This window comes from Agelaius phoeniceus, chromosome 6 (genome assembly GCF_051311805.1).
Source record: "Agelaius phoeniceus isolate bAgePho1 chromosome 6, bAgePho1.hap1, whole genome shotgun sequence".
NCBI lineage: Eukaryota > Metazoa > Chordata > Aves > Passeriformes > Icteridae > Agelaius > Agelaius phoeniceus.
The window spans coordinates 54,494,473-54,515,506 of record NC_135270.1 but is presented as its reverse complement, the minus strand read 5'-3'; the positions used below and the strand labels follow the sequence as shown (position 1 = coordinate 54,515,506).

Here is a 21,034-nt window from a genome sequence, read left to right as displayed (position 1 = left end):
CCACACAAACCTGGTGGGACAGGGAAGAACTGCTAATGCTCTGCTTGTTTTGGGTAACAGTAATGACAAAGAATTTTCTTCTGCTTTTATTTAATCACTTCAACTTCCTTTGCACAGCAGTATCGTTTCTACCATGCTCTGCAGAAGCCAGAACTCTAAATGCAGTTCCCTGATGATCTGTTTCCCCAACAGAGAAGCAGATCAGGCATTTCTGTTTGTCATCTCAGCATGAAAGCATATGCTCTTTCAAAGAAATTGGAAAGCACAAGATTTAAACTCGATAGAACTTCATCAAATAACAAGGCACAAGTAGTACAAACACAAGCAGTTTCAGTAACTGCAAGATTTAAAAAAGGCTATCAATTTGCACAAAAAATATTGCCTACAGTCAGAACAGCAACTCAGAGAAAGAAGCTACAAAAGGGGTACCAATTCAGAGCCTTCAGAAAAAATCAGTTTCTCATTTCCATGTTGTGAAGGTTATTTCTTGACTACATTTGTATTCAACACACCTCAACTCACAGGTCCTGGTCTAGATAAAGTCCTTGATCATTTATGACAGTTCCCATGTTCTTGAGGAAAACAAACTTTCAGATCAATATAGCTGATAGTTACAAATACATCTGAAAGCTCTTAAAATCTGAATGACAAGCATACTACATTAAAACAGTCTCAAATGTAGAACAACATACACATTTATAAGCTATAAAATTAACACTACAATTCTTATACTCACTTACTGAGCTTTTTCATTCTACTGTCCTAACACAGTATTTCTGAGTCTGCCTGTAAGTCAAAGTTAAGGGCAGTAGAAGCAGGATTTTCTGAAGCTTTTATGTTATTCTACATCTAGGTGAGATTTGGCAGCTCAGCCTCAGACTGCCTTAGGAATGTTCCAGTCCTGTCACTATCCAGTTTGCTTGGAGTCTGCCATGGGATCACACACTGCTGGCAGCACAGCACTGATGAGAGCAGGCAGCCATCAACACTGCACAGAACAGCTCCTGAAGCAACTGAGACTCCAGACAATGAGACAGACAAAGAACAGAACAGGGGGAAGGAAAGGGGGGCAAGAAACTGAGGAAAATATCTAATGCATTAATAATTAGAGATTATGTAATATGTCAATACTTTAGTAATGTTTATGGTTGTTTGCCAACTAGATGCTGTTTCAGTAAGTTACAACAGGAAGGCAAGAGTAAATACTAGAAGGTGAAATTTCAAAGACAAGTATTTTAGGGTAGATCAAGAGAAAATAGGTATTTATAAAATAAAGCATCAGGATGACCACACAGAAATATTTCCTAAACAGCCTAAGTTATAATCCTGTTTCTTTTACAGAAAGAACACTGCTAGCATCAGTCCCACTCAAAGTCATGCAGGCCACCAGTGCTGCTAAAGTTGCTAGTCTATTTTATACAAGATTCTGATTTAGTAGGCAAAAGACACTGAATAAGCTATGGTATGTCCTTGCATCAATCAATCAATACCACTGTATTATTAAAGAAATCTACAGAACTTAATCTTACTCAACTTGTTGCTGTCTCTCCTTTGCTAGTAAAGCACATGAAGAACTAGGGAAATGTCATTCCTGAATGACAACACTGGAAGCTCCTTCCAGTCTCTTTATTGCCCCATTTCCACCTTTTAATACTTCCTCTCCCACAAACTTTTTGCAACATCAAGGGAACAAGAGAGTATTTTGTGGTTAGGACAGAAAACAAGGTGTACTGCACATGGTGAGCTGGCCATGTGCCCCTACTGCATCTCAGCTGATGACAAATCCCACAAGTGGCTTCATCAGCCTCAGTTCCAGAGGCCAGAGAATTTGCAGAGGCACTGAAAGACAGTAATTTCTAGAAAATTTCTCTATTTGTCATATTTTGGTATGCCAGCAAAGGTATACAGAAAGTATTAAGAGAATGACAGAGAGAACAGATAAAACATAAATGTCCTTTTCTCAGGAAATCAGCTACATTAACAAATCTGGAAATTAGGAGGCACAGTAAGAGTTTGAAGCTGAGCTGCCCTGACAAGTGAGTCAGCCTCACAGTGCTTTTACCAGAGCTCCTAGGAAAGAAGTGCAATTGAAATTCTCTCCAAAGGCAGCTCAAAGCAACAATCAAGTACACAGAGAAATATGAATAGAAAATGGGAAAACAGAACAAAGGCATGAATCTAATGAGTGGTATCTTGTCCTTGCAGATTCATTTTAATCCTATATCTACATTTATCAGTACAACAAGCCAGATGTATGAACACTTACCTGTGCAACAGCATTATACATTGTAGTTTCCAGAAAATAACTTGACTTTTTAATATCATGCTTTACCTATAACAAACTAATGCACATAAATCAATAAAGAAACAAGTACATTCAATTTAGAGAGGGAGATAGGATAAAGACAACAGGGGAAAAAAGGACAGGTATATCTGAGTTTATAATAGGAATGAAATAATTTTTTTTTCTTTTTTTTTTACCTGGTTTATAGACAAGCTGATAATTTCCAGCTACATTCAGCTCTTGTTCCTCTGCTTGTCTGCATTTTTTAGCATATTCAGTTCCAATGTTCTCTGAGATAGGCAATCTGAAGAGGAAAGAAATAATAAATCAATAATTGCTTCCTAATACAAGTCTTTGGGATCTCTGGAAATAACACCATTATATAGGAAGTTCTCTATGTTATGCAGGAACTACCTCAATGAACAAACTTCAGAAAAAAAATTAGTCTATGCATTTAGATCCTAGCCTGAGGAAAATGCCACATTGCATCTTTTTGTTTAGACCCAAAAAGACTGAACTCCCAAAAAACCATCCTGTAAGGCTTCAATACCTAGGAATTTCTCTTCTAATGAAAGACTACAATTTCTTCTGAACAAAAATGAAGTAGCTCTGTTTCTTCAATTATTGACATGTACAATTGGGAAAATACATGTAATTCTTGCACAATTCCCTGGAGACAGGTGAAGTGGACAGGAGGAAACACAAACATCTCACTGCTTTTAAGAAAAAAATTTTGACAGTAAGCCAAGAAATGATGGTGGTCAGCAAAAAAAATTAACATTCATTGAATAATCACTAAATTTGATGGAAATCTGTTACACACAAGAAAAGTTAATCATGATATAAATGTAATGAAGTGAGATTTTCAGAAGTGTCTTCTACATAAACAGTGTGAAGAAATTCACATGAAATTCGCTAGAGAATAAAGTAACATGTAAACAATGACTGCATGGTTATTAAAATCACAGGTGAACTTAAACATAGAAAAGCTTTGAAAACATCAAAAGTGATTTTTTTAAAATAAAATAGAAACTACAGCACATTAACTTCAACTCTGGACCCTGTGCAAGCCTTACGTATGCAGCAATTCATGAAGGCACAGCAAATCTAAGTTTTATGAAAGGGTAGTGTTGTGGAAGTGTTTATTTCTTCACCCAAAAAAATAGGCAATGCTGACCCCAGAAACAGTGACACTGAAAACTACATGAGATTTTTAATATGGCACACAGCCCTCAACAGAGGGAAATTCCCAAGATTTTGGTGCCACTGAGCACTCACCTTCTCTGCCAAGGCAAACTCTGCCAGCTTGGCTCTGCTACAGACAATTCACTCAGCCCAGTTCAGAACAGAACACCAAGTATTTATCACCTAGTGCTGCCAACAAACTAGGAGATAGCTTCTGATCCAATTTTAACAATATTTTAGGCATAGAGTGACAGCAATTTCCCTCAGACCTCGAGTATTTCTTAATGCAAGGTTCAGCAGGACTGCACCCCTCTGCAAAAAGGCTACATGAGCAACAGCTGCTGACAGCCAACTTCATCACTCAAACCCTTCTAAAACACTCCTCAAAAGGTCTGAATCTGTGAAAATATGTAGAAATATTCATACACAGGATGTCTGACTGTTTGCAATGTAGGTTGTTCCACTGAGTGTATTTTAAACACAAATAAAACCCAAAAATTCAATGATGCTAACAAAGTCAAGCATTCGGTAGCTGAAAATACCATAATGAAGCTTGGCTGCACACTCTCACTTGGGCAGCATTGTATGCACATACTACACAGATTTTTACTCATATAACCAATTATTTTTTCACTTCCATAAACCTGCAGCCTCACTGAATACACTGGACACACATATTCTCAAAACAAAACCAGGTTATGCAGTAAATGCAACTTGTCCTTAGGTTCTCCATGAGGAGAGAACCCATGCAGGGCAAGCAGGCAGGGCTGTCACAGAGGAGCAGGTACTGCCTGACTGTCAGAGCCTGGAGCAACAGCAAGCAAATCACCAACAGAAAGCTCCCACTGAGGGGCTAAGGCTGGGAGAGGCAGGACTGTGCTCCTTGCTTGCAGTTAAACCTTGCAGATACATCAGCATCTAAGCAGGAGCTGAAATCACTTAAGGAACAGATAAGGAACAGTAATAACTACATAAATAAACAAATTAACTTATTAATTATATCTCTTGGAACTTTAAGTCTCAAGCATTTCAAAAGAGCCTCCCAGAAATGTTTATGTATGTATACATGTGTGTGAGCTTTCAACCTTTGCCTGTACAGCTTGAGGAAAACGAGGATAGCATGACCTCAGTCATTTGCAAGAAAAGATGAATTTTTTTTTTTTTTGTTTGGACAGCTGAATATTTTATTTCAAGAATTAGGTTTTCTGTCTTCAGAAAACAGCATGCAGTAAATGAACCTCAGGCTACACAATGAATAAACAAGATATTTAATAGCCAGTCATTAGGAATAAACATTGTGCACTTGACATACCAAATCAGGCTCCAGTCTTGAGGAAAATCATATGCAACTGGAAAATTACATATGGGAATATGAAATGAACAAATAAGCTTCTCTATACCATTTATTGATGCTTTAATTATGTACTTTTCTGCATTAATAAAATTTAAAGCTTACAGAATAATGGGGGGTTTCAAGCAAAATGGAAAAAAATTACTATAAAGCCCCCTGGAGCTCTCCTAAATCACCAGAATGATACAGTCCTTCCAAGTAATAATTAATACACCATTAGTGGGAGGTATCCTCCTATATACCTGGATAAATAGCAAGAAACTTCCCTCAGGTGGAAATCTAATAATTTTCAGCAAAATTTGCTGACAGCAAAAGAGTAACAAGATTCAGAAATTCAGATCCATTCCAGGCTAGAAACCAGCAATGCAAACGAAGGGAATTTTCTGGATTCTCCTTATGAACCCCCACTTCAGGGGAATTAAGAGAAGGGAAACACAGTTTAACACCAAAAATTTTTGACACTCTCAATTGTAAATGCTTTAAAATACACTGAGGGTGCCTTTCTTTACACAAATTGAGTTAGAGAAAGGTCTTTCTTCAAGTTATAGAATGACCTTTAATAAGGCAACAAGGCATCATAACAAAGTATATTGAGTAAATATTTGCATTTGAGCACTTGAAATAATAACCAAAGAATTTTGGCATACACTTAACTGCCAAAAATAGAATCAATTGCCCAGTCTCAGCTGTGACAGGTAATTTGTTTGGCCTTTTACAATGACATAACTGTAATGCCAATGCCTACACTGAACATAGTTAACACTTCTAGAAGAAATGCTTGAAAAAAGCTTTATTAAACTAACAGACACGTGCAGTCTTATTCCCTGAAAAAAAAATTTTAAATTGCTTATGCAGCATACCTGACTGTATAAAGAAAATATCCAAGCATGCAATGAAATTCCAAGGGTTAAGATGCTTATCTAACTTTTAAAAAACATTCCATTAATTTTGAGGTAGAAGCTTCTACTCAAGGCCATGTAACTTCTAGAACATGTCCATCTCAGAGGCAAAAATCAAACATCAAAGTCTCCTGGGACAGAGTTTTCAGAAATTCTTATAGATGTACTTTCTGCTTATTTACATTCTGCCTCATTTAACACAAAAAATCCTGTGCACATGGGACTAGAAGTTGAACATAAAGCTAGTGTCACCCATTTCACAGATCACAAGAGAAGGACTGCCCCAAGTCATGGCTTCTGTCACGCACACAAACTATTCACCTATTTACAGATCTTTGGGGAGGGAGGAAATCACTTGAACAAAACACTTAGCCTCATAACATACAGAGCAATATTTTGCTGTACAATTTTAGTAAGAGATATACAGTAGACTGTTTCAAAGCTTCTCTTCTGAAACTAAAGTAATGTGACACTTTACATAACTGAACATTTGCCATGACAGTAAATAACCTTCCACTGGGTTTACTGAAGGACATACTAAAAATTACTTTTCTTCCAAATGGAAGCTGGCTTTCTATACCAAAGATTGGTTCTACCTGCAGAAATACACTAACTTCAATTAAATCATGTACTGTCATTCAAAATCTACATTTCATCTGTGAAAACAGACTATTAATAGAATTCAGAATAAAAGTAACATATTAAAAAACTAAAATACAGATTTCACAAACTCGTTACTTGTTATTTCAAGACTTTAAGAATCAGTTAGGTGCATGCTTTTTTCCCAGTAAGAGAGCTGTTCTGAAATGAAACTTGCTAGATTTAGTGATAAAATCTTCATACTTAAGCATATTAAAAGGCTTGCACTGCTCTTCCTCAGGTGTAATTCAGATTGCCTGTTTTAAAACCTTAACTAGCTGGGGAGGGGGGGAAGAGAGAGGGAGAGCATTAAAACAATTTTGTAAAATCCTGAAAAACTCAAATGCTAATATTTGGATTTGGATAGACTATGGAAACTCAATAACTCAGAAATATTTCACATATGTCAAACTAATAGCTCTGTCCCTTATCAACAGTTAAAATCCAAGAAACATAAAAAGCATAAATGCCAGGATAAAACAGCCCAAATCCTCCAATTTACTGTCTTCTACCCTGGGATTTTATGTCAGTGGGCTGGGCTTCAAAGAACTGGACTCTTCTAGGAGATGAGCTGCTGATGAGCTTCCCTTCCTGCATTTGGTTACCAACTTGGTAAAATCCAGATTAAACAAATCTCTGAGAAAAATAAAATGCAAGTAAGAGACTGCTCTGAATTTAGAAGAATGCTCTTGAAGATTAGTATTAAGAGCAGGACTGCCTCAATTTCAAATTGATGCCTGTAACTCCCCTGCCTGTTAGTGATGTGTCATCAGCACCAGAGACATTAATGCTACAGACAGTTCAAGTGGAAGAAATCAGCTTCAAACATTTCCTGGTTTTATTCATCTCAGCACCAGGATGCAATGATAGCTTACAGAAACTTCTGTCAGCTAACACTGCTGAAAGAAAATTATTCTGTTGTTCACTGTCACAGCAAAAGACCAAATAAGGAGTCTTATCAAGAGGCCTCTTGAGTAGGCTCATAGCAAATGTTGCTCATAACTGTTAAAAAAACCACAAGGAGTAGTCAAATGCTGTCTCAAGTGGTCAGAAGAGGTAGACTCACCATCTGTCTGCTGCCCAAAACAGCCAGAGTGAGTTGTTCTGTCAAATCAAAAGAAAAATACACTACAAAGTTGATTAAGCTCTTAAAGTAGCACTGCATTATAAATTAAAGGAAACCATCCAACCTGCTAGCTGTGGATAAATTATTTTTGAAATCTCTCTCTGCCCAGATGATGGGAGCATTGTAAACCTTCCTTTGTAACTGTTCTGGACCTGGTTGGGATGAGGTTTTCTTCATAGCAGCACTATGATGCTGTTTTAGAATTGTGACCAAATCAGTGCTTCTGAAAATTAATGTTTTAGTTACTCCAGAATAGCATTTGCACAGAATCCAGGACCTTTCTGTTTCTCACACTACATCCTCCCCTGCTCCCCATAAATAGGCTGGTGGGTGCACAAGAGTTTGGGAGGGGGCACAACCAGGAAGGCAACACAGACCAGAGAGATGCCATTTAGTGACATGCTCAGCAACAAAAAGGGAGAAGAGTGGGGCTTCATTTCAGCTTGCCATCTATTGCTGAGACCTTGGCTGGGCATTGGTCTGCCCATGAGAGGTGATGTGGGGGGCTGCCTCTGCATCACTTTTTTTTTGTTTGTTTTCTTTCTCTCTTGTTCAACTTTTTAAAACAGCTTTTATTTTGAACCCAAGTTTTTTTCTTTCCTGTTCCACTCCTCATTCCCTGTTCCCCTGAGGAGGAATAGCAGGTAAGCAAGGGCCTGTGTGGAGCTTAGGTGTCTACTGGGCTTAACATCCAGCAATCACCAGCCCTTCACACAGAATCTATGGCAGCAAACCACAGTATTTGATTATCATCAACAGATACTGGGAAGAATTATGGAACATGCAGTGCTACACCAATGTGCTGAAACGTTAGCTAGGTAGCAATGCCCATGATGTGCTAGCAGCACTTTTGTCAACTAAGAATTTCTCAATGTCACATTGAGTCTCATTCATAAAGAGAGCTGTACTTCTTGCTTCTTTCAACTACTACAGTCAACAGCATCTCACATGGTACAGATGCCATAAAATTTCCCAAAGAAAAGAATAAGAAGCTTCTCCTCCAACCATTCTCACCATATATCATGTCTGGATGCTCACATCAGTGTAATATTTGGTTAAATGGAGCTGGTTTTGAACAAACTGCTCTTCAGCACCAACATCTACTCAAACTGGCTTTGTCAAAAAAAACCCCCACCAAATTTAAAAGCAATACTTCCAAGTTACATCTTCATTTTCAAGCTCTCCCTCACATTTGTGATGTCAAACAGGAGGAGACAAAAGAGGAATTCCCCAAACAGATGAAATTTAAAGTACCAGATATTTTCAGGTTAATAGTTAGAGCCATTAACCATACTTCCACTCCTTCACACCAAACCACCCACATGGCAGAACAAAACCACTCCAAAAATTAGGGTTCTTCCAAGAATGCTGGGTTTGGGTTGCAGCTCTTCAATACAAACCATACCCAGAACAAACCAATCACTGTGGGTGCACACATTACCTTAGGAGGAATTCTTTTCACATGACAGGTACTAACCCCACACTGACAATCCTTTCACCTCAGACAAATAAGAACTAACAACAGACTCCCCAAATACACCTTGGAAAATCAAGAAGTAAATAGAGCTGTGTATAATTTATATTCAGGATAAAAGAAAGCAACAGAATAAAGCCAGCACCTTACTATGGGAGCTGTTCTGCCACACACACCAGGGAATGCTCCTTGTTCTGACTGGGGATGGACAGAGTTTACCACTGAGACATAATTAGTAATCTTACAAATAAAGACAAACTTCCCAGTGCCTTCAGGGAACAGACCCAATATCAGCAAAGTCAAGCCAAAATTTTCACCCTGACATGGCACTTTAGATCCAGGATTAGAGACAGTGGGTAGAATTTTGACTCTTAACAAAGTTTCCAGGATTAACCATGGGCTACAAACTGCATAAACTACCACCCTACTTTTGAATTCCAGTGTCCACAGCCAGCTCCACATAAGCAGTCATCTCTTCACACACCTGAACTGCATACAAAAGTAGAAGCAATAGAAATTTTCAGCTTCAATGCTCTCCTACCAATGGAAAAATACACATGGTCCTGAGGATCCTGCCTTGAATCTTCAATGATGCAACCAAAGATTAGGTTGAAAAATAAAAGTTGTAGATTTCTCATTTAATGACTTTGCACACCTTCCAGTATACATCTCTAATTTGCAAAGACATGATAATGGTTATACACTGTACAGCAGTTTACTTGCAGATTGATACAGTGGAAAGAAGTGGTGACATGTTAACTGTGCTGTAAAGGAGGTGGCAAGGAGCATTTTAATTTTATCTGAAAATCTGTCAGGACAGTTCTGTCATCATAAACCTAGCTGCCTTCCTTTTTCATAGTACCACATCCAATGCAATGTGAAAACCTTCCAGTTGAAGAGGATTAATACTGACATTTGAATTTTTCCAATGTATAAGTAGTATCAGCTTTAATAACAGCCATACACGTCATCCTTTATGTTGTATGACATCTAGAACAAATTTAGAGAACATTTGTTCTCCCAACTGTTCAACACACCCGTGGAGGGGGAAAAGTAGGGATGAAAAATACTGAAGAGGGGCACAGACAGTGGTTAGAACAAGGGCAAGAAGAAAGGCAGTGTTTCTTATACCATGGCTCCTGTTTAGATTAATAGGAAGAGACCGGATAACTGGAATGGAAAATGGCTCCTTCAGCGACCTTTAGTGTGCACAGTGCCATCCCCGAGAATGAACCTTAAAAATGGATATGATCAAAACATTCATCAAGGAAACAAGGAGCAGGCAGCTGACAGCCACTTGAGAGAGAAGCAATGTCTATGGTAAGACTTACAATTCTGGGCTTTTTAGATCAGTTTGACCTCAATTTGCATCTCCTTATCATTCTATTCCTTTAATTAGATTACAGTGTCTTTCATGGCAAACTGTAGGTGTTACAGTCTGGCTTCTTTAAACACATTTGAAATGTTAATTAAAAATGCTAACAGCTATGCACAGTAATGAAAATGTATAGAACCATGAGATTGAAGAAATTCAGCTGGAAGAAACATTTAATGTAGCGACAAAATCCTGAGCAACTGTCAAATACCTCTTTTCTGTCAACACTCACTTAACAAAAGCTTTAGATGATCTTTACTAGAGAAAAACTATTCTTAGCTGTTTAAAAATGACAGCAGAACAGCCTGATCCCCCTCTAATGGGAGATAAGTCTTCCAGCATCTCAATGGCCTGAAAGTTTAGTTTGATGATAAAAGCAACATAGTTATTTTTAGCACTCTACGGGCATAAAAATACAGCTCTAAACTGTGACCTACAGCTATGCACAGCCAAGCATCACATCATACGACAGCCTTAACTTCAGCTACAAGCACGTCTGTAGTTGCTTCAGACTATCATTATTCATCTCACTACCAACAATACATTTGGATGGATTTAGCAACAAGCATTTGAAATTGTTACCATCTTTTTTCAAATTGCTGCCATCGGCAGAACTCAATTCAAAGGTAGGAGATCTTAATGGACTTGGGAGAAAGTATTTGAGAGACCATGTTAGGTTAAATGGATTACTGCTTCTCTCCAGTACAGAGGATGAAAAAGAACCTTAAAAGCAGAAAAACTTAAACTGTCATATTCAGTACAGAAAGTCATTTTTTCTGGGCACAGTTTGAGTAAATGAAAAAAAAAAAAAAAGAAAATAGAAAAAAGAGAAAAACCCCTTGTTTTCTTCCAGCAGTACTAAGAACCTGCAAACGGGATATGCTAGAATAAGAGACCTTCAAGCAAACTCACCTGAAACAACACTGTTCACAGACAACTGCTAAGGTAATTTATGTTATTTTATTCTAATTTGCATGCTTGTACGTGCATGATTTGTTACAAAGTACAAATCAGAAGTCTATTCTACCAGATTTCTGTCTCCAGATTATGTGAACAATAATTAAAATATTTAAAATAAAAATTGATACATAAGTTGTAAAACCAGGTCAAGCAGAGTTGCAGCACTTAACTACTAATTAATTAATTTCATTTTTAAATATATGTGTAAGTTCAAATTTCTGAAGTTTGGGAGTTTGCATTTTCTTGGAATGGACTGTTCTTATTTAGTTGGCTTTTTTGTGAGGTTTGAGGGGTTCTTTTTTGCTTGCGTGATGGGGTTTAGGGGTTTCCTCCCTGTTTTTAAATCATGTATACTATGGATAAAATATTGTTTTCAAGGTGACAGATATGTACTTTCAGATGCTGTAAATTCCACAGAGTATGCTAAGTCAGAAAAGAGACAGGAAATATTGTAAGGTGCAAGACTTGTCATATTTCATCATGGCCTGGTGATTTTGTACAGCAAACTACTCTAATCATTAATAAAGTTTCATTCAACCATTCAGTTCCTAAGAAAGAAGTCTACAGGTAAAAAGAACTAATCAGTTAGACAGACAAGCAAAATTTTTTTTTTCCTCTCCCCAGCTTAAAAATGCCGCTTTTTGGCTGGATGAAATGGTCAAAAACTGATTCCTTCAAATCCACAAGATGTCCTGGGTCAGAAGTAGTTACAAAAACCCTGCTGAGGGAGTTGAAATGGCACCTGAAGGAGCGTGAAAGATTACTGCAAGAGATTGAAAATGAACAAAAAGTCCAGAAACCTGGCATGGATTACAACTGGCTCAAGAACTATCAAAACCCTCAAGCAACAATTCCAGCTACTGAGCAACGACAGCTTGAAGTTCTGTGCTCTCAAATCCAGCCTTGCCAAACAGGAACTGTTCTCAGCAGGTAATTGTTCCGTATTTCCCTGACGCCGAGTTCTCTATCACCAGTAAGATGTTTCTCTACCTAATCAAAGTTCGTATTTGGCTCTGCTCTTCCAAAGTAGCAATGACAGCAACTGGAGAGCATTTGTACAGTTTTAGAAATTACACCTTCACTTTAATATGTTGCACTTGAAGGAAGTTTTAAATCAGGATTTTCCTGGTCTAATCCAAACAAAGGAAATTTCATATGACCCTTCAATACTTCCCATTTTTCCTGTTACTTATCCCTACTACTTATTAAATAGCAACCCAGTAACTAAAAATCAAATAAAACAACTAATGCAATGCACCATTATGCAGAAATCCAACCTTACTGTCTACAATGCCAGAAAGCTCCTAAAAACTTGAAAATCAGTATAAATTAAAAAAAAAAATCCCTCCATGCATTTTATGAAGAAAAAATCTCCTATGCCTGCATTTTAAGTACATTTTCTAGGGACTCAGAAACGACAGAACAAGTCCATTTGCCTTTTAAAGCCCAGAATACACCTAAGGGCAAAGTCAGTTTAAATCAAGTTACCCAGATGGGCCAAAGAATAAAAAAAAAGGAAAAAAAAAAAGCCTACCCAATCACAACTGCTTTCAATCCACAATAGCTGGAGCACATCCAGTGCATTGTTAGAGCTCTTTTCCTCTTACAATCTTCTGGGGGAGGTGAGTGGGGAAATGTGGCAGCAAGGAAAAAATGACACTAGAACTCAAGTCATTTCCTCCTTCCCCACCCCCAAATGACCAGAGAGGAAAGAGAAAAGTTTTCAGTGTCGATGATTAGATTTCAATTTTTGTTGTTTTTTTTTTTTTTTTTTCTAGATTTCGGGAAGTTTTGGCAGAAAATGATGTTTTACCATGGGAAATAGTCTACATATTCAAGCAAGTTTTAAAAGATTTTCTTACCACCATTGAGAGAGAAAACCAAGCAGAGCAGCTGGTAGATGCATGGAATACAAATTGCCCTGAACATTTCAGTCTGCGTGGTGACAGCTCCAACAAGTCGGACAAAGATGAAATCCCCACGGTTTCAAGTTATGTCGACAAAAACACACAAAGCATGTTTCCCACCTTCTCTCACAGGATCTGGAATCTACCCTATTACTACCCATCAAGTTAAGTTGGTTTGTGTTACTTTCAAAAAGTTATGTAGCCATCCACATTCCTTTGTTGTAATTGCCATCAAGACACACAGGAGTAAGAAATGTGGCATCCTCCCCTTTTTATTCCAAGTTTAGGAATTAAAATCCTTTGTAATAGCTGGTATGCAGTAACTTAGGTATCAACTCACCTTTTACCTTTATAGTTTCTTAGAGCTGTTGTGTTTGAAGCCACCTTTTAAAAAAAATGTAGAGGTTTCTGAAAAAAAATCTGAGGCAGTTTAATTATCAGCCATATAGAGCTAGAAGTATTTAAATAACAAAAAAAGATTGCTCTGCATATTTTGAAACAGCATCAATCCACAGAGTGTTAGGCAAAACTTCTGTGTTTGTCACATAGTTTTTAGGCTCTATGAGAACTTTATACTGTGTAAAAGAAATGGTTTAATATAACATCAGTTAAATAAACTGGTAAATACTTTTTGGAGCTGAATAATTATTTCTTAACTTCAAGAATAATTGCATGTAAACACTGACAGAACTCAGCTGCATGTACTATTTCTATGTTTTTTTCTAAACTATACTCTGCACATGCTGAAGTATGCGAAGTTGGACAGCTAAACAAAACCAGCAGATATTTAACAGCATTTAACAACTAGCTCTCTATTCTTTTTAAAAATTATTTAATTATTTCATTTTTAATAGCCATTTTTCATTTGACTTACTTGTTTTGAAACCCAAACTCTGCATTAAACCCTGAACATTTTGATCAAGTCAGATTACCTCTCTAGAATAGCTAAGGAGTCAACAGATCATTTCTAACACACAGGGTGTTCATTCTGAATTTACACATAACAAAATCTAATGTTTCTCAGCCACCATGATCTATCACTGTGGGTTCACCAAGTTTTACAAGATTAATCACATACGTAGCAGTCACGGTCACAGCAGGCAATTAGAGCAGAAAATCAATGAAAACATATGCCAGAACTCAGTTGGCTACATTTCCAATTGGGCTCCCATCACTGGAACAAGTTTTTACATGTTTCATATAACGTCTTTTTCCCTGTACTTGCTTTTGATCTGTCTGCTGGATCAGAAAAAATGGGCAAGACTCACATGGCCCAATTCACAGAATACAGTATTTCATAAACAAAATTGCTTCCTCTGGTATTTTCTTCAAACATACTGAAGAAGCCAATCAGATTTCATCAAGTTGGTAACATAACTTTAAGGCATCTTACGCTCCACAGCTGTATTCCCCATTCCAGAAAAAAATTACTAATAATGCAACGTAAATTGGAGGAACAAATGACACAATAATTTACTAAACACTTTTAAATCTTTTAAAAAATGGGTTTAAAAAGTCTTTGAAAAGCTTATGCTATAGAGAACATTTCATGTAGAAAAATAAAACAATATTCACAGAAGATAAAACAATGAGAACTCCTAATCCACATAAAGGACAATGCACTGGAGGACTAGAGCAAAAAATTTCCAACAGGTTTAAAAGAATAAAAGCTACAGCTCAATACCAAATGAAACTAGCACCTTCACCTCCCCTGAACTAAATACACAAAGCTTCACAAGGACATGCAAACTTCTTATATCTGCACTCAGAGCTGCTGCAAACTCTTTGCCCTCTTCTTGTCAGTTTGAGGATTAATACCAAACACTGTGCTAAACTCACTCTGCCCTACTGATGCAGCACAAGGAGGTGGAGATTCTCCTCCTGCAGTTCTAATCTAATCCCTGCATGAGTGCAGCAAGAGATTCAAAGAAAGATTTTTCCACAGTGATAAAACTCACAAGTATTAAATATAAAGGACCTTTCCTACAGGAAGGGGGGTAACAGGTAGTGAGTATTTAAAAGGTATTGGCAGGATTACTCTGAGAAGTAACATTCATAATGCTGGTTTCAGATGGCTTTGAAGTGGTCAAATGTGCAAGATTCCTGCAATGGCAATTCATGTAAGTTTATTTCTTAAAATGGTATCCTCACAGCTCTCTATCTGAAAAATAGGTAAAAAAACCTCTCAAAACACAGCTTCCAAATTTTCACTTATGGAAAATGGAAGGCCAGTGACATGGAAAATCTACTTACCTTAACAATCACTGAAAATGAGCAGGGAAAACAAACACAAGAAGATAACCCCAGATACAACCTACCCATTACCCACGCTCCGCAAACTTCACTTCAATTTCATTTTAACATGAGCAAATGCATTTTTCCAAGTTCAGAAAGAGGGACCATCAACTATGCCATATTCTAAAAGGCAGTTGCTGCACAATAGTTTAAAAATACAGGTAGGCATCATAGCAAATTCAATGTTAAATCCCCATACAGTGCCAGGGAAATGCACAGAAAGGCTCACCTACTTTTATATGCATGTTTTAATCAGATTACTGCATCCAGTTCTAGTGTTCACATCTGGGGGGAAAGGAGAAGGAGAAAGCAAAGGGGAACTGCAGAAGGTACAGGAAAAAAAATATCCAAGGGCTGAGAAAATGCCCTCCTCTAAGGACTCACTTTGGCCATTTTTTCAAATACTGAAATGTGGGGTAACTTTGTGCAAGGAGTGCAAGCACTTCCTCCTGACCAAATTGTTATAATACTCTCTCTAGTTAAAAAGTAGAAAAACCATAGAAAAAGCAATGGGGTAAGGGCAAGAAGCCAAACTAAAAATGTTAAATATATTTTAAAGAAATTTGTTAGATTTACTGCAACATGCTCCCAAGAAAATCTATTCTTCAACTCACCAGCTGACACAAGGCATTTGCTAGAATTATGCTTACCCTTAGAATTCAGCCACCTCAGACAGGACTGAGATTGCTGGAAGACCAGTCACCACTACCCTGTGGGAGACCACTGTCCAAGCAACTGCTTCTTTAAGTATTTTATATTTATGCCCTACACAATTTGCAATGTAGCTCTAAAACTACATTGCCCCTTACACGGAGCCAGCAGGTATTTCTGCAATAGGCAGGGAGCCACCACAAACCACTCTGGTGACAGAAAGGTGAGTGGCAGTAATTCCAAAGGACAGCAGGGTCTCCCACCTGCACAAGCATCAAGCAAACAAACAGCATGCAATGTTTCCAGCCAGTAATTCAGCTTCAAAAAGAGGCTAACTTGGTGAAAGGTTATGAGATGCAGGAAATAAAAGAGATAATAAGCACCTTTTACACACTTAAGCCTTAACTGTCTTAATGTGAACACAATTGGGTTGATACCAAGGAAGGATTTAAGGGTCTGAATTTCTTTTCTTTCAGTTAAACATAATAAAAGGAATTAAAAAGTTAATCAATGAGCTGTTTAAGGACAGAAATTCCAGTCAGATTTTAGGAGGTTTCTATTTCTACTACCTTTCCCCAAGAACCTCAATTACTAATCCTGCTACTCTAGAGGTAGTTCAGGAAGCAAAAGAATCTTAAAATCTTGGAAAATGAGGCATCATCAGTAAAGGAAGCAAACACAATCCACATGTCTTTTTAAGGGAGACACGAGGCTTTTAGATCCCATTAAACAATCTCAGTAACATTTCTGTAAAGTATTATTACACACACTCATGTGCAATAACACACCTGTTATTACCAATCTGGCATCAAACTGACACATTCTTATATATAAATTTAGACAAAAGTGGTAGGCAGACAAGTGCCCATCAGTAATTGTACATCCAGCTTCAAATAAACATAAATAAGCTTTTCAAAAATCTGAATAACTTTGGTTTTGTCTTTCCCAAGAACAAAAAGGTTTGAAGGAAATAGACAATTATGCTACAAGCAGCCTCAACAAATGAGGAGAAATTCTTTTGTTTTCAGCTCCTCAAACTGTTTCTGAAGAAGTCAGTGAATAAAATACAAGCATTTCCTTTGAAATGCTTGAATCTAAACCACTCGAATCTAAACCTCCTATAGAGACTTCAGGTTTTGCAAAAAACACTCCAAATGTAAGCACGCTCCCAGAGCTGTGAAACAGAAGTATGCATGGAAACAAAACACACCTAAGCAAACACAGCTTCTCATAGAGATTCCTTCCATTTTGTGTCAGGACAGACACACACCTGTCATCTATGCTCAAAGGTTTTACAGCTATTGTTAAGAAATTCTGTCCACGCTTACATAAATGGTCATTTAAGATGTTTCTTAAAATAAATTAAATAATCTTACGTTAAATATCACTTCTGTCCCACTCAGACATGGGGAAAAAACATTATAAAACCAAACCTGTAAAAATATTTTTTTCCCTACTAACATAGCTGTCAAACTCACAATCAGGTTATCTGCTAAGACTTGTGAGCAGAAAGAGTGAATGTTTCTGTTCAACCAAAAATAAAGATATGCCTCTGCCTAGTCACACAAGGCTTGATCAATCGTGCTTATTCCTCCTGTGTACAGAAAATACACAAAATAGATCTTGTGGCTTAGTACTCAGTTGGTTTAAAGAGTCAAACACTTCATAAATGTTCAGTTGGATTAAAGAGTCAAACACTTCAGAAACGTTACTATCACCTAAATAAAGACCGAAAAGTCACAAACATCTTGTTCCTACTGAGTTGAGGCATCACATTCACAGAAATAACTTAAAATAACTGTAAAATTTTGTCTGGTCACTTCTGGAAAACTTTAACTACAGCAATTCAGAGCACTGACAGATAAAAAGGAATAGATATTTTGAGGTGCCAGTTTTGTCCTTCACTTGAAGCAAAGATAGAAACATCAGACTACCTGATAGCAAGATGTTATGCAAAAAGTTCATTTTTTCTCAGATGCCAATGTACACCTTTTAAGATAAATATACCTTCCTGAAATACAGCAACCTCTATTGCTGTGCAACACACAGGGGAAAATAAAACACGAAACACTCACTCTGGAGTGCATGCCCAGCTCTTTCTGAAAAATACTATATGGAAGTGCATATAAAACACTTTCCTACAGAAACCACAGATACACTACCACACCTGGTCTAAACACCATGATTAGTATGTACTGCCACAATCCAGGCAACACCCAGGAGAAAGTAGTTTCTGGATTTCAATATCCAGACTCCAGCGAAAAGCAAATGTACCTGCCTGCTCTGCAAACACACATACACTGCTTGTTGCCTGTAAACTCTGCCATCTGAGAATAACCCATAAAGAACAATACATCAATATACCGCTGATTTGCTTTATTCTGGTAACTTAAATGCTTCCATAGGTGACGACAGCAATGAACTTGTGCATCTCATTTATCGCTTGCCACTGATAAAGTTTTAAGTTAATGCACCTGAATCAGAATACACTGAGTCCTTTCTAGTACAGTTCTACAGTTTTTTCAACAGAACAAAGTACAGCTGCACACCAGTGCTAATGCACTTCAGAGGAAGCAAACTCTACACGCAACCCATCTAGTGATGACGGAGACAATAGACCTAAGCAGTAAATCAGAAAACATCACTAAATACTAAGTGCACAAAAACGCATCAGCCACAAACGCTACCGGGGGTGTTAGGCTGGAATCCAACACCTCCACAGCGTGGGCCCACCAGAGCAGGGGAGCCAGAGGAGGCTGCCCTGGCTCTGGGGAATGCCCGGGGCACCCAGCACAGAGGAGCGAGGGAGGCCATCAGGAGCAGCGGCCCGGCGCGCCGCACTCACCCCGCAGCCAGCAGCGGTTCCTGTGCGGGATGGCGGGGAGAAGCGCCAGGGCGGCCGACCCGCGCCTCCTCGCCCAGGAGCTCGACGGCGGTGACGGCCCCGCCGACCGTAAACCAGTCCCGGCTCCGGTCCTCGCCGAGCTGCCGCAGCATGGCGGGAATGGCGGCCCCGGCACGCGGTCCCCGCCGCCGCCCTCCCCAGCGCGGGCACACCCTGCTGCCCCCCGCGGCACCGCCCCGCTCCGGGGCCGGGCTGCTCTCCCTTCGCACGCCGTTCACCTGCAGCTGCGGGCCCAGCTCCTCTAAACCGGCCCCCAACATTTATTAGAGCCTTCCTTAGGCAGGACATACAGATGCAGACCACAAGTATAGGTAGGGTCGAACACTAAGGCCTGCCATCACTACTGGATAAATTTCAAAAGAAGAATAGGAAAAAAGATAAACGTGTCTGTTGAAGTTCCCTTTCACCCTGTCATCCTCTCTTCTGAAATAACTGCAGACATCTGTGTGTAATTTGTTAAATCAGATAGATAATGAAAAACAATCTGAACTCAGGGTAGAACCTTACTTTCTCTAATAGGATTTGTCATCTCCACACTGAGTACCTGATCCAGTGCACGCATTTGGCTGCTTTAGAACTCTTACTGTCAGACAGGTAAACAACGGCCTCTGGTTGCTTAATATATCAGCCTCAAAATTCTAAATTAAAGAAAGAAGGGGATTTTCCTCACTAAAAATTCAAGAGGTTTTAAAGTTTTAAATGAAAGAGGTGACATAGATGCAGCATTTTGACATAAATTATGCTCCTATATTAAATGCAAAAAATGCCCATGTAAGATCCGAGCAGTCTTGTTTGCCCTGTGTGACAAAGCTCGTATGTAGCAAATCTATACACGTGCAGATTATGTAAATCACTCACAGGGAAAGTAAATGCAGTCTGTGATCCCACTAAAGCATTTTAACACACACGATAAAGGTCTGAGCTCTGCTTTCCTTTCACAGCCTCGGGAGGCCCGGGCGGTCATTCCCCCCCCCCCCCCCCCCCCCCCACCTCACAGAACAATGCCTGAGCACAGCTCTGGAATTCCAGTCACTCTGTCCTTCCCGCACCTGGAGGAAACGTGCAAAGCACGTTGGTGCTTCAGACTTCATCATTATGGCCCAGCGGGTGCCTCCCACTCCTCCAGGACAAGCTGTTCCCTGAGGGACATAGGGAACTGCATAGACTGCGACAGGCCCTTCCCGGCATTGTCCTGGCACGGGACCTGCTGTGCTTGCTCTTGGGAAGCAGGACTGAGGTGAAGATCTACACTGGAGGAGCATTTCCAGGGAGGGATCGAGGGAGGTGGTCCTGCCCCTCTGCTCAGCCTAGGGGAGGGGAATGTGGAGTTTTATGTCCAGTTCTGTGCTCCTCGGTACGAGAGGGGCGTGGAGCTCCTGGAGCAGGTCCAGTGGAGAACAACAGATAATGACTGGGAGCCTGGAGCATCTCTCTTATGAGAAAAGGCTGAAAGAACTGGGCCTGTCCAGCGTTGAGAAGAGACGACTGAGAGGGGACCTCATCAGTGTGTATAAATATCTAAAGGGAGGGTGGCAAGAGGATGAAGCCAGGCTCTTCTCAGTGGTGCCGAGCGATAGAACAAGAGGCAATGGGCAGGAATTGATGCACAGGAAGCTCCACATGAACATGAGGAAGAACTTCACTGTGCAGTGACCATGGACTGGAACAGGTTGCCCGGAAAAGGTGTGGAGTCTCCCTCACTGGAGATATTAAAGAACCATCTGGATGCAATCCTGTGCCACGTCCTCTGGGATGACCCTGCTCGAGCAGGGAGGTTGTTCCAGGTGCCTGACTGCGGTGCCTTCCCGCCTGACCTATTCCGTGATCCCGGGGGCAGCGGGGCTGGCGCCGCCGCGATGTGAGGGCGCTCCGGTCCTCCGCGGCCATAGGGGGCGCTGCTGTCTCCGCCCGCCGCGCGTCTTTTCCCGGCGCGCCCCGCGGCAGCAGCGGACCCGTCCCCGTTCCCGAGTGTGACCTTCGCCG

General features: G+C 39.5%; 2 protein-coding genes across 3 annotated transcripts in view; one reads left to right on the top strand and one right to left on the bottom strand.

The window, feature by feature from the left end:
• The window catches only part of TDRD9 (tudor domain containing 9), a 62,536-nt gene extending 49,572 nt beyond the window's left edge, over positions 1 to 12,964 (bottom strand). For both annotated transcript variants that reach the window (XM_077180759.1, XM_077180760.1), the window contains exons 1-2: positions 12,828 to 12,964; positions 2,482 to 2,588 (exon numbers count right to left, since the gene is read on the bottom strand). In XM_077180759.1, the coding sequence (XP_077036874.1) occupies positions 2,482 to 2,588; positions 12,828 to 12,877 (157 nt within the window). In that variant the 5' untranslated portion in view covers positions 12,878 to 12,964. The remainder of the gene's footprint in view (positions 1 to 2,481; positions 2,589 to 12,827) is intronic.
• RD3L (RD3 like) lies at positions 11,924 to 13,614 on the top strand. The gene is made up of 2 exons (XM_054634455.2): positions 11,924 to 12,223; positions 13,072 to 13,614. The coding sequence occupies exons 1-2, from the start codon at positions 11,925 to 11,927 to the stop codon at positions 13,367 to 13,369; spliced, it is 597 nt and encodes a 198-aa protein (XP_054490430.1). The 5' UTR covers position 11,924; the 3' UTR covers positions 13,370 to 13,614.
• The last annotated feature ends 7,420 nt before the right edge of the window (positions 13,615 to 21,034 follow it).